Genomic DNA, 12,503 nt, shown 5'->3' with positions numbered 1-12,503 from the left:
TCTTCCTTCTCCATGGAATTGATGAGGCACAGTGTTATAGTCTCTATAGCAAATTATTTGGGCTATCACTAGGAACAAAGGAAGGCAAGAATTACAGACCATGGAATAGGGAACAAGGGATGCTTTTGCAGTGCATCAGTGCACTTTGTAACAGAGCTTTGGGGATACAGTGATTGACACTGGGAACAATAGCAGAAGCACTAGAATGGCTCTAGATTCTGAGTAATCTCAGTGTTTGTAATGTCTCCCATAAACATTTCATCTGAGAAGCTAGGTTGCATAGGTCATTGGCTGCTAAGCATCCTGGTATGTGGGATGTCTCAGAGCTAGAAAAACACAAAGAAAATCTAGTGCTTACCAGTTGCATTTGTGTTTTTTAGTACTCATTTATATTTCTCTATAGACCCCTCTCTCTTATTTAACTTGTACATTGTTCATTCCTGCATTTCTACGAGGCGTTGGACCTGCTGGACTGCTCATGGCTACTATCTGAGACTTCTCTTTAGGAGCCAACTCTGGTTGCCCTGCTTTGTATTAAGTTTTTTGTGACTGCAGAGAGCCCTGTCTCTTGACCTTCCCCTCCATGACTAACTTCTCTTGCTGCTGCTGCTGCTGCTGCTGCTGCTGCTGCTGCTGCTGCTGCTGCTGCTGCTGCTGCAGTCTTAGCTATGGAGCTTTCCTGATGCTTTCTGTGTCCATTTCCTTCTGGTAGACTGAGACACAAAGGGCAAAGTTTTCCAGGCTTTGGTGTTGACCTCACAGATTTTCACCTTTGTAGTAAACATTCATTCATTCATTCATTCATTCATTTGGTTAAGACCACTAACATGGTACTCTCAAAAAAGCATCTCCACACGTCCACTGTGGGCCACCCCAGCTGAAGTGGGACATTGGCCTATCTCTCTTCATTTTCATTGATCTGCTAGTCAACCATCTTCAGCTCTGAGTTTGGCTCACAGTGAACCCATTTCCATAATCAAGTTTCAGAGGCCCTTCTCCTCCTGCATAGGCTCCTATGCTTTTCCAACTTGGAATTGTTGATGAGCTCCTCTTGGGGACCCCTTCTCTACTGTTGGTCACAAATCAGGGAGGCCCATGTTGAGAACCAGAAAGGAAGATCAATACCTTTACCCTCAGAAATCTTTCTTAAGCCATGACATTTGTGGCAGTTCTGCACTTCAAGCTGTATTCTATGCCTCTGTCTAGCTGTGACTTTTGCCAAACCACTTAACCTCTCTGATCCAGTTTCCTGTAATTTATGGGGACTAGCCTTTCATAGTTGCTGCAAAGAAAAAAATCAGTCTTCTTTGTATCTCTTGTCAAATACCAAACGTACCTCAAATCTCCTTGTAAGAGATGTGTATGCAGACAGTAATGTGCTTATTCAATATGCTGCTAGCTCTAGGATACAAATAGACCAGAACTAGATGGGTATCTGTTCCTGCCCCTTTCTCCAGCTCAATGTCATGCACAACACAAGCTAATGTTCTCTTAGTGAGACTGATGGGCATGTGAAAAATACCACACAGTAGAGGCACAAAAAGAGTGCTTTTCCTTTTCCATTTCCAGGGATCTTTTTAAAGAATCAAGCCTCCTGAGTGACTAGTAGTTCTATTCTGTTGTAGAATACATCAAAACACATTGGTGCTCAAGTTCCATGTGTACTGTGGTGCATATGTGTATGTAGCCCTGCACATACCATAAGCCATCTCTAGATTACTTATAGTACCTAATGTAGCCATATAAATAGTTCCTTCATTGTATTGTTGAGAAATGGTGGCAAGAAAAACAAATATACAGTATAGAGGCATACCTAACTACACAACACAGAACAACCCAAACAGCACAAAGACCATAACAGACAGAAAGACCAGGGTCTGTGAAGTGGTGGGAGGTCATGGCAGGCTGTGCTATATGCCACACTTTTCCACCTGGATTCAGCAGTGCTTGGCTTACAGCAAATTCAAGTTTTGCTTTTTAGAACTTTCTAGAATTTTATTTTTAGAACATTTTTGATCCACATTTAGTTAAATCTTCAGATGTAGGACTTGTGGACCTGAGGACTGACTGTAGTTTATTTTTCTTTGTGGATTCCAAACTTCACCTTCTGATCCTCTTTGCCTCTTTGGGTTGGCAGCCAGAGTGCTCAGAGCTCAATTTATGGCCATCAGCAAGTATCATAGCATGAAATCCTGTTGTGAACATCACTATGGCTTCTGTTGTTCCCTTGGCAGCAATTTTTTTTTTCTTACTTTGGAGACTGTGTTAAACATATTCATATAAATTGCTTTAGATAACTTTTTAGAACAAGAGAGCATCAGGGTTCAAGAGATGGTTTACCAGGTAAAATACTCGCCATGCAAGTAGCATGAAGACTAGAGTCTAGATCCCAAATCCCACATAAATACCAGACAAGCACCTGTATTTCCAGACTCAGGGAGGCAAAAACTAGAGAATCTCTGGATCAGGCTGATTGGTCAAATTAGCCCAGTTGGTAAGCTCTGGATTTTACTGAGAGATTCTGCCTAATGAATAAGGTAGAGAGCAATTGAGAAAGATACCCAAGCATTCTTAGGCACACACACACACACTATTATATGCACCCACACACCTGAACATATATACACACAGGGTTGCACATATGAAGGTAAGAGTAATGGTCAGTTCTACTTAGTAAGGTAACCTTTTGTTGTTGCTAAATGTAGCATAAGGGTTGAGTCATTCTTAACTAGTGTAAGAGTCCATGAAAAATAAGGGTTGGGGTAGTACCACTGTTAATAGTGTGACTGTGGATGAATTTCTGAGAGTGCCTTTTAAATCTATAAAACAGTAGTATCAGTTGGATGATCTGAGGATTCCCAACCAGCCCTTGGTGTCCAGTGTATGCAGAGCTTTTCAGCCGTCTTTGTTCCTGTTCTCCACACGGCACCACTGTACACCTCAATGAAACCAAGTCCTGTTGCTGACATCAAGGGGAACATGCAGACTCAAATATTATGTGTCCCCAGTTGGGGAGCCAGGCTCAAGCCTATTACAGGGAAGGTGTAAGCACTAGGGTGATCGGAGGAGTGGCCCCCTGTGGGGCTTCAGGCAAAAGAGGAGAAACACAGGCCTGAGAGCTCAGAGGCCATTTAGGACTAGAGGGCTCCTATGCTGGAAGGGCCTTGGAGAAAGGTGATAGGTGTGGCACCACCTCAGGCTAATGTCAGGGAGCAGGTAGGAGGGGGCCATCCTCCCTCAGCCTGCTTCTCTCTTAGTAATGCCAATATTTGTCTCCTGGAATATGATGAACTTGGGTTACCCCAATCTAGGTCATGTGGTTTTCAGTCTCAGTTCTGTAGCTATTACCTGCATAACCTCAGCTTCCTGAGATGAGCCCTACTTCCTGAAGCCTAGTTTTCATGGTCCTTCACTATCATGAGGGTTGTAGGAGATACTCAGCTTCACACCAACTCATGGCATATGCTCAGCTAATGGTGGTCAGGCCTTAGCCTCACACTGACTCACAGCATACACAGCTAATGGTGGCTACCCTTGTTTTTTGTGCTACTCTAGCCACCATGGTAGCTTGCAGAGCCATGACTCTGTTACTTTCAGAAGACCAGAGCTGTAGTGATGTATGTCCTTCAACAGGATGTGCTGTAGTCTTTGTTCCCATCCTTTCCCCTTTTGTCCTTTAACTTCTCTAATCTCTTTATTAGAGGCCAGACCTCTTTATTTCGAGCAGAGTTTAAAACTGTAAGGCAAGCTGTGTTTATACTTTTGTTTCTTTTCAAGACAAAGAATGAGAAAGCTCAAGTAAGTGAGGCCTCTCTTAGGTCTTTCTTTGCCTTTTAAAAGAGCAAACTGAGGGCAGCCACATGGGCTCCCATTTGCCTGAAAGGGGCATTGGGTAGGAATAGTGTACCTCTAAGAGCAAAGATGATGTGTCACTTAAGAAAGGTGATGCTAACTGTATGGTTCTATGGGGGTTGGACTGGGACAGTGGGCTTCCCAAATCACTGGGCTGCCCCAGGCTGATTCCTTCTTGATATCTAGGCAGACTTGCTCACCTGGGGTGGGCTTTCCTCCACAGCCACCCCTTCCCCATTCTCTGGGGAGCTGCGTGTTATATGTTTGAGCAGCCAGTGTTCCTTTATTTCACCTGCTTCATTTCCAATTAGTAGCAGCTCACCTCAGGGGAACATAATTAAGAGGGCTTGGTTATCTAGGGAAAAGGAATTAAACAAATTGTGGAAGTGCGGTGATAATGAATGGGATAGCAGGACCATTAATAAGTCTTCAGTTTATATGAATGCCTGTTCTAGGAGGAAGGCTGTACCTAGATGCCCTGTACTGTCTGGCCCAGGCCAGAGTCCATACCAGGGACAGGGTTAAAGAAGTCTCTCAGGTACCCACATCTTCCCTTTGGGCCTCAGTATAGCTCAAAGGTGCTACATAACATCATGAGCGAATTCTGGCTTGAGCTTCCAAGCTGTGTGACCTTGGCAAGTTACTTCACCTTTCAGAGTGTGTTTCCTCACCAAGAATGAGGATAATAGCACTATCTTGCAGAGTTGCCTTGAGAATTGTGTATGCAATGCATGAAAGTGGCTGGATTATAGTCACTCAATAATATCAGTTCCTTTCCCCCTTAGGATTCAAAATAAAGATACCTGTCAGGTAAAGGTCATTATATTGTCATTGCCTTGACACCAGCAACGAAGGAAAGAAAGAAGAAAGAGTAGAGTAGGCTGTGCTCTCCCAGAATATAACTGAGGAAGTCAGGTAGTGCAGTAATTCCCAGAGAACAAAGAGCCAGTGTAGACATCCCGTATTCTGCTATTCACAGATGAACAATGGCATCCCACAATCACTGTCAGCCACACAGCAGTTGTTACACAGTTGTCATGGCCTGCCTATGCATGAACTTGGTCATAACTGCTAATATTATCAGCACTTTAATTATGAGTGTTGTTGGTTTTGTATGTGTTGTGTTAATTGCTGTTTAAACTGTCTTCAAAATGGCAGTGAGATCCGCCTTGGAATCTAAAGACCTGTGAATGTTGCATATAAGCTGGGTAGTTGCCGTTACTGAGGCAGGAGCATTTGTATCCATGTTTTCTAAAAGAACAGCAAACAAACCAGGATGATGCTCCTAGTGGGTGGACTTTGGTTTTGTTTTGTTACTCAGTTACCCTGGAGAAATGTGGACACTGATGACTTGGATAAAAAAAATTATTCGGATAAGTAGACCTCCCAATGGAACATTTATAGGATTAGGTCACCAAATTGATTTTGTCATATTTTCCTTTTAATATATGCTTAGGGGTGAGAAAAGAGCATTTAAATGTCCCATTCTAAGTAGTCAGAAAGCAACAAATCACCAATTCCTCCATTATATTAAAGAGAAAGAGCCTCTGTGAGAAAGTGACATGCAGCTCTGCTAAACAGTGTGTAGTGCACAAGTACCAAGAGCATGTGCCCCAAATGCATGTATGCAGAGGAAATAGGAGTTAGCATCTCCTGATGCTCATAGAATACTGTCTCACTGGTGGCCTGCCAGGTGCCCATCAGGACCTAGGATGAACAAGAAACCCTTGTCTGAGCTGGGCATGATAATCTTCATCTATGATCCCAGTACTCAGGAGGCTGAGACAGAGATTCCTATGAGTTTGAGGCCAGCCTGAGTTATACAGTGACACCATCACAAAAACACACACACACACACACACAAAACAACAACAACAAAAAAAAACCCAGGACAGACAGAAGGAAGAAAGGAAGGAAGGAAGGAAGGAAGGAAGGAAGGAAGGAAGGAAGGAAGGAAGGGTTGTTGGAGTGGGGAGGGGTGTGAGTCTGAAGAGAACCCCTTTGGGCTTCAGAGTCACTGAGCGTCCACCAGTGCTGGCCATCTTATGGATTGTCTGCAGTCCTTGCAGTAATCCTGAAAGATCTCCATTGGACAGGCAGTGCCCTTTTGAAAACACCAGGCTAGAATATAGCAAAAGGTAAATGGCAATAAATCTAACCCTTTGTTTAGTAATCTCTGTCTTGGAATTCATGTACTCCATGTGTGAAGTTGTTTGTTTATTTTTATTGCAGTGTTTCTTATATTAGTGAAAAGTTAGGAACAACTTGGTGTCTAATTCCAGGAATCAGATTCAATAAATTATGGCCCACCCTGCTAAGTGGAATATTATGCAGCCTTTTAAATAACAATCACAATGATTGTAGAGTGATACAGAAAATGTCAGTGTACAAAATGAGAAAACAATAAAATACATGCAGTTAACTTCAAAGATATGAAACCATTAGTTTAGGTTACTATTAGAAAAGGATGAGCCAAAAATAAGAGTAGATGTATTAGATGGTCTAGTCATGGGTTGCCTCATGTAATAAAAAGGCAAAGAAAAGGTCTCCAAGAAAATGTGTAAGTAGCTGTAATTATTGAGGTATATAGAGAATAGAAAGTATGTTCAGAACATACCTAGAATTACCCACTTGTGTACTTGCCACGTTGAAATGTTAAGGAGGCGGCTTCCTTTTTTCTTTCCTCTCCCACCCCCACTTAGAATTTATAATTACATATTTTCAGAGCAAAAAAAAATTGTAGATTCTGGGAAGCATTTGAGGTGTTGGAAGCAAATGATAACAATAGACGAAAAATAGACGAAGGTATTTGTCCAGATTTGCTTTCCTGCAAAGCACAGAGCTGATCAGATTCAAAATGCACGTGCTTTAAATGTTGTCTAAATACAGATCGTGCAGGCCTAACAATGCTTGGCTGCAAAACTGCTTTTCTGGAAGAAGCTGTAATTATTCATCCCAACTGTGTCCAAAGAATGAGGCCTGCTCTGTCCCTTCTGACCTCTCTAAGTCATTTTCATAAGGCTCCCCGATTCTGTCGGCTAGCATTCAGACTAACGTAGCATGGCATTAAAACCTACATATTCCAGTTTCTAGAGAATGTTTCCTCTTTAAAGAACAGTCTGTGGTTAAATTACACCAAGGGCTTTGGCTGTCGGGATTATTTTCACCTTTTTCTCACAGTTGTTTGACTCTCTCTGTTTGTTAACTCACTTGTTGGGATTTTGGTTCTGAAATTCTATTTGAAACACATGGTTACTGGTCAGTTATATGCTTCCATATGAGATCCGGGAAGTCAGTAAGATTTAGTTCAATACTGTGAGCTTCTGCTTCTTTCTCTCCCTGTGTCAGGCCATACTCTGGACACATTAATGAGTGGCCTTTTTTTTTTTTTTTTCTGGAATTTTGTGCTCTTCCTGCTTCCTTTCATTACATTAGGCAAGGCTCCACTAGATGAGACATTTGCAGTCTTAAGACTTCCTGCCGGGGTTCAGACTTTGTATTTTTGACATTGAAGCTGTCGTGTTCCTGAAGCTACTTAATTAGAAACACATTCATTTCGGTGTACACTGGAAAAAGCTCAGGCAGCAAAGCCAGGCACACTGGGAAGTTGGAGCATCTGTGTGGCTGGCAGCTAAGCTAATGGTTTACAGTTTCGGGGCAAAAATATCACAGGGCATTTCTTTGCCTCTTGAAGCAAAGAGAAGCTGCATGTGCCCCGAAGGTACCTGGAAGGGGGAAAAAAAGGATGGAAGAAGATGCTGGAAGAAAAGACAGCTCTGTTTCTTTCCACTGTAGTTTGTTTGTACAGTTCTTTCTTTAGCTATTATCAAATACAAAGTCTAGAAGAATAGTTCTCAGACTGTGCGGCTAATATTTAAGTCTGTCTTCCAGGCTCCTAAGATACCTGATTGCTGAGGTCTGTAGTAATGAGGACATTTTGTGTTCTGAAGAATGGTTTGCTTGAAGAATTGTATTTGTTGAGTTGTAATGAGGGAATTGCAGTGTTTCTTCTTTTTTAAGTGTTCAAGCAATTTTTAAGCTTAATGTAATGTCTAAGAACCTTAGTTGCCTCCCCACTGATTTCCAGATGCAGCATGAGTTCCTGGTTTGCAGTCACCCCCTGCCTCATTGTTTCCCCAGGTCTGCATCCAGGGAGATATTCATGTCCCTCCACTGTGATTTCCACAGCTACCCCTGAGGGAAGGTACCTGGACAGTCTAGTTCAAGCCAATTGTCTTGACTCTAATTTCATTAAAAATTAACCCTGCTGGTGTTGTTGGATGTGTGACATATTTGGAAAGGCATCAAGGAAGGTTACCAGTCATTTCTGTCCTTCCTGCCCTTCCTCTTCTACTCCCAAGGAAGACAAGGTGTGTTTGGCAATACAAGTCAGAGCCAGCCTGGGTTTATTGCTTGCTTGACTTTGTGGCATTAAATAAGCAGTTTAGCTTCTTTTAGTCTATTTTCCCCTTTGTAGAATGGGGATTATTGTGTTGGTAGGAAAAGGTAACTTCATATAACCATTATCACCAGAGGGAAACACCATAAATGAGTGTATGAGTGCAGTGGTAACTCCCTGGAATCTTCGAGAGTGACTGTGGTGATGTTTCCTAGTAACTGGGGATACTGAGCCAGAACTGGCCATCTTCTATATCCAAGCAAGGACCCTAGCAGCAGAACTGGGACATCAACCCAGCCACAAAATCTTTAACCTATAATCTGTCCTGTCTACAAGTTGTGCTGGAGCAGTGGTGGTACAGAACTTGTAGGATTGACCAACCCATGACTGGTCCAACTTGTGGCCCACTCCAAGAGAGGAAGCCCATGCCTGACACTGCCTGGATGGCCAGGAACTAGAGGCAAGGCAGCCCAGAGACCCAGGATAGAACCAAACACTACAGGGTGGTGGTAGGGGGTGGAAGTCAATGAAATTATTCCTAATGATATTCTCATAAATCAGTGCCTAGCTAATTGTCATCAGAGGGATGTCATCCAGCAACCCATGAGAGCAGATGCAGAGACCCACAGCCAAGCATTAGGCAGAGCCAGAGGAACTCTGCAGAATATGGAGAGGAAGGATTGATTGTCAGAGCCAGAGTGGTCAAGGGTACCATGAGAACACAAGACACTGAATCAACTAACCAGAGCTCATAGGGGCTTACAGAAACTGAAGGAACAAGCAGGGACCCTGTATGGATCTGAGCTAGGCCCTCTATATGTACCTTATGGTTGTGTAGCTTGGTATTCTTGTGGGACTCCCAACAATGAGAGTTGGGTGTGTATTTCTCACTCTTTTACCTGCTCTTCAGACCCTTTTCCTCCTACTGGGTTACCTCATTGATCCATGATTTGAGGGTTTGTACTCAGTATTGCAATTCTATCTTGTTAGGCCATGTTTGGTGGATATACTAGGGAAGCCTGATCTCTCTGTCTGTCTGTTCTCTCCCTCTCTCTTTCTCTTTCTCTTTCTCTTTCTTTCTTGAAGAGTAACAAAAATTGATCTAGGGGAGGGGAGGAGTGGAAGGAAGGAAAGCTTCCGTCAGGATGTAATATATGAGAGAATAAAAGTGTAAAATGAAAGGAAAAGAAACATAAAAAATAAATACGTACAGAGAGAGAGAGAGAGAGAGAGAGAGAGAGAGAGAGAGAGAGAGAGAGAGAGAGCTACAGAATGCCCAGAGTTTAGAACCTCTGGACTTGCTTCTGCTCTGCAAAGGAAGCAGACAGTGGAGGACTATGTGTTCAGTCACCCAGCTACATGTGTGCCATGGCATACCAAAGCTTGCTGGATGATTTTCAAACATTGAGCTGTATGTCTTCATTGTGCTCTCTATGCAACCTTCACTTTTTCCCTTTATAATTGCTGAGACCATAGTTCCCATTAGTATCAGGACCTTTGTACTGTGTATGTTTATCTCTGTCTGGTAACAGTAGTTGGGGTTGAGCCAAGAATCCCATTTTAAAGATAAGGTGACTGAGGCCAGAAAGCTGCCTAGCTGCTGTTTGGGATTGATAGCTGACACAAAGGTTGATGCTCTTCCTGCTACCCATACCATTCCCAGTGCTGCCTGCATTTTTAAATTCTTTGACGTTTCTAGGCTTGGAAACAAAATGTCACATTAAGATTTTTGTTGTGAAAGGAAATGTAACTGTGCATACGTTTATTAAAACAGCTTTTCTCTAAATAGTGAACCATCTGTAATTTTCTGTCGGAAGCAACAGACATTAAAGCAGCTGTGTGTCTCTGTTTCTCTTCACAGTGCTCCCATGCCCTACCTCATAGGAATCCATTTAAGTTTAATGGAGGTAAGTGGGCTTTTTTCCTCCCTGATCCCTGATGTGGGCTTTGGTTTTGCTTTGTGTAGCAGAAAAATGGGATCTCAGGATGTGTAGCTCTGCATGCAGGAGCAGCTGAAGCAACTACTCGTGCACATCCCTCTGTCCAGTGCACAAACCCGATCCGTCAACCTAGACCCTCTGTCTCCTGCATTCTAGGCTTCTCTGCTTTGGTTGAAGATGGTAGATTTTTCCCTGGGTGAATAAGAGAGGGTAGGGAGGTAGGAAAGGAGATACCATTTGGGCTTGGATAAGGTTTGTTTGGAAAGAATTTGTTTGTTTTTCATGATGACATTTATTCTAAGTCACTGTAACAGTGTTACATTTTCATGGTAGGAAATGTGATACAAATGGTTTATAGAAGTTATGAAGAAGAAAATTAAAATTAGCCACATTGCCATTATTTCAGAATGAACTACTGTTAGCATTTTACTAGTCTTCCCTTAGTCTTTATCCTGTAGATATTTATCACATCTAATGCTGTCTTTAACTGTCAGTGTTATAATGTGAGAATCCCTGCCCTTTTTATCCACCCTCAGTAACAACAGTTCTCCATTTGTTCCCTGTCATTCCTACAACTTAACCACTTCTCTGCCGTTGAGCACTTAGTTTTCCAGATGATTTTTTCACTATTATAAATAGCACTTCAACAAACATCTTTATGCATAAGGCTTTATCTTCATTTTTTTTTTTCTGCATTATATCCCTAGAGCAGAATACCTAAAGCAGAACTGCTTGGTCAAAGCTGAGTCTGCTGCCAGATTGCTTTCTGCATGGCTGTACCAATCATGCACAGTGCTTTCAGTGGACTTTCTATGCTTTTGTTCATGCCCTTGATTTGTAGACTAGACCTCCAGGGGTTTTTTTTTCCCCCTTCCTGGGGAAAGAACAGACATTAGCACTGCCCAGAGCAGGGTGGGGCTAGTTAGCTTGCCTGTGTGACACATGTGGGCTCTGGGAGGAAGTCCCCAGCCTTGCCTGCCATGGTGCTTAGCATGTCTTAAAGGAAATGCTACTTTTCTTCTGTTCCTTTCATTCCACGTTGACAACGAGGACCACCTGCTTCGCCGCTAACTGTTGCACGCTCTGCCATTGTGCTTACAAAAATGAAACGAGTTGGTTATCGAAAAACCTGTTTGTTTGACATTGAGAATCTTGATCAAAATAGACCACAGAAATCTGCTCAAATTTCTAATTTGACAGGACGGCCATGTGGCTCCTACATTCTGTTAACAGTCCCTCCCTGTCATCACCCAGCCCTAAGCACATACAGTACACAGTTTATGGACTATCTTGGATGATGTATTTAGATCAGACTGAAGAAACTGCTTGTGTGTTTTACCTTTGTTAAGTGTGGGGAGTCTATTCAAAGCTCCTATACAAAAATTAAAAGTAAATCCTTTCTAATGGACCTTTCATGCCAACTGCTTTGGAGTTTAAAGCACTAAAGACTATTGGGTCTATCAGAGTCCGCAGTTCCCTCCTGCTTCTCCTCCTGCCTTCAAGTCTGCTCTGTCATAGGCTTTTCCAGACCCTTTTTGTGTCCCAGTACCTTCAGCATTATACAAAGTATCTGGTCTTGGCTTGCTTTTCCTCTCTGTGTGCCCTCCAGCCATCTTGTTCAAGGCTCTTTCTTAAGCACGAAGTCAAGTCAGTGACACTGTTCTGTGATGATAACACTGCCTGTTCTGCTCTGCTCTGCTCTTCTTTCTCTCTCTCTCTCTCTCTCTCTCTCTCTCTCTCTCTCTCTCTCTCTCTCTCTCTCTCTGAATTTCAGGTCCCCACTGATTTCAAGAACCCATTGAACTTCACCTCCCTAAACTTGAGCTGTGTCAGTCTTTCTCCAACAGTTTATTATTTGCAGACACACATTCTAAGCACTCAACTCCCTTCTGATGTTCCCAGTTCCTTGAAAGGTATTTTGCCTGCAGATGCCCCAAAGTTGAGGCACAAGCATTCTCGATAAATACTCACAAGTCTCTATATAAAGCATCTCCAATCTTGTTCCTTTCCCACTGCCTTCCTTGGCTCTTTTCCTTAGCTTTCTTGGATTCTTACAAAGCCCTATTCACTGATTTGATAGCAAAATGTGGGCCTTGTGTGTTCCAAGAATTGTGCTAAGTCCTGGAGGTACAAAAAATGAGGATAAAGTTTAGTTCTTAGTCCCCCTATGGTGGCAGTTGTCATGTGGATTGCCAGGTGTGGTCACTACAGCACACCTTCCATTCTCATTCTGTATTGCCCCCCAAGCTTTCCATGGCTTCTCCACTGCTGTCAAACCTTCTGACCTATTATTGCAAGAATGCATATGAGCC

At 42.7% G+C, this 12,503-nt stretch overlaps 1 protein-coding gene across 7 annotated transcripts in view; it reads left to right on the top strand.

Moving 5' to 3' along the window:
• Positions 1-12,503, top strand: part of Dennd1a (DENN domain containing 1A) — a 463,938-nt gene that overhangs the window by 269,672 nt on the left and 181,763 nt on the right. For all 7 annotated transcript variants that reach the window (XM_076928664.1, XM_076928662.1, XM_034495130.2 and 4 more), the window contains one exon: positions 10,113-10,158. In XM_076928664.1, coding sequence (XP_076784779.1) covers positions 10,113-10,158 — 46 coding nt within the window. The remainder of the gene's footprint in view (positions 1-10,112; positions 10,159-12,503) is intronic.

This window comes from Arvicanthis niloticus, chromosome 2 (genome assembly GCF_011762505.2).
Source record: "Arvicanthis niloticus isolate mArvNil1 chromosome 2, mArvNil1.pat.X, whole genome shotgun sequence".
In the NCBI taxonomy this organism is placed as follows: domain Eukaryota; kingdom Metazoa; phylum Chordata; class Mammalia; order Rodentia; family Muridae; genus Arvicanthis; species Arvicanthis niloticus.
This window is presented reverse-complemented; position numbering and strand designations above follow the sequence as displayed.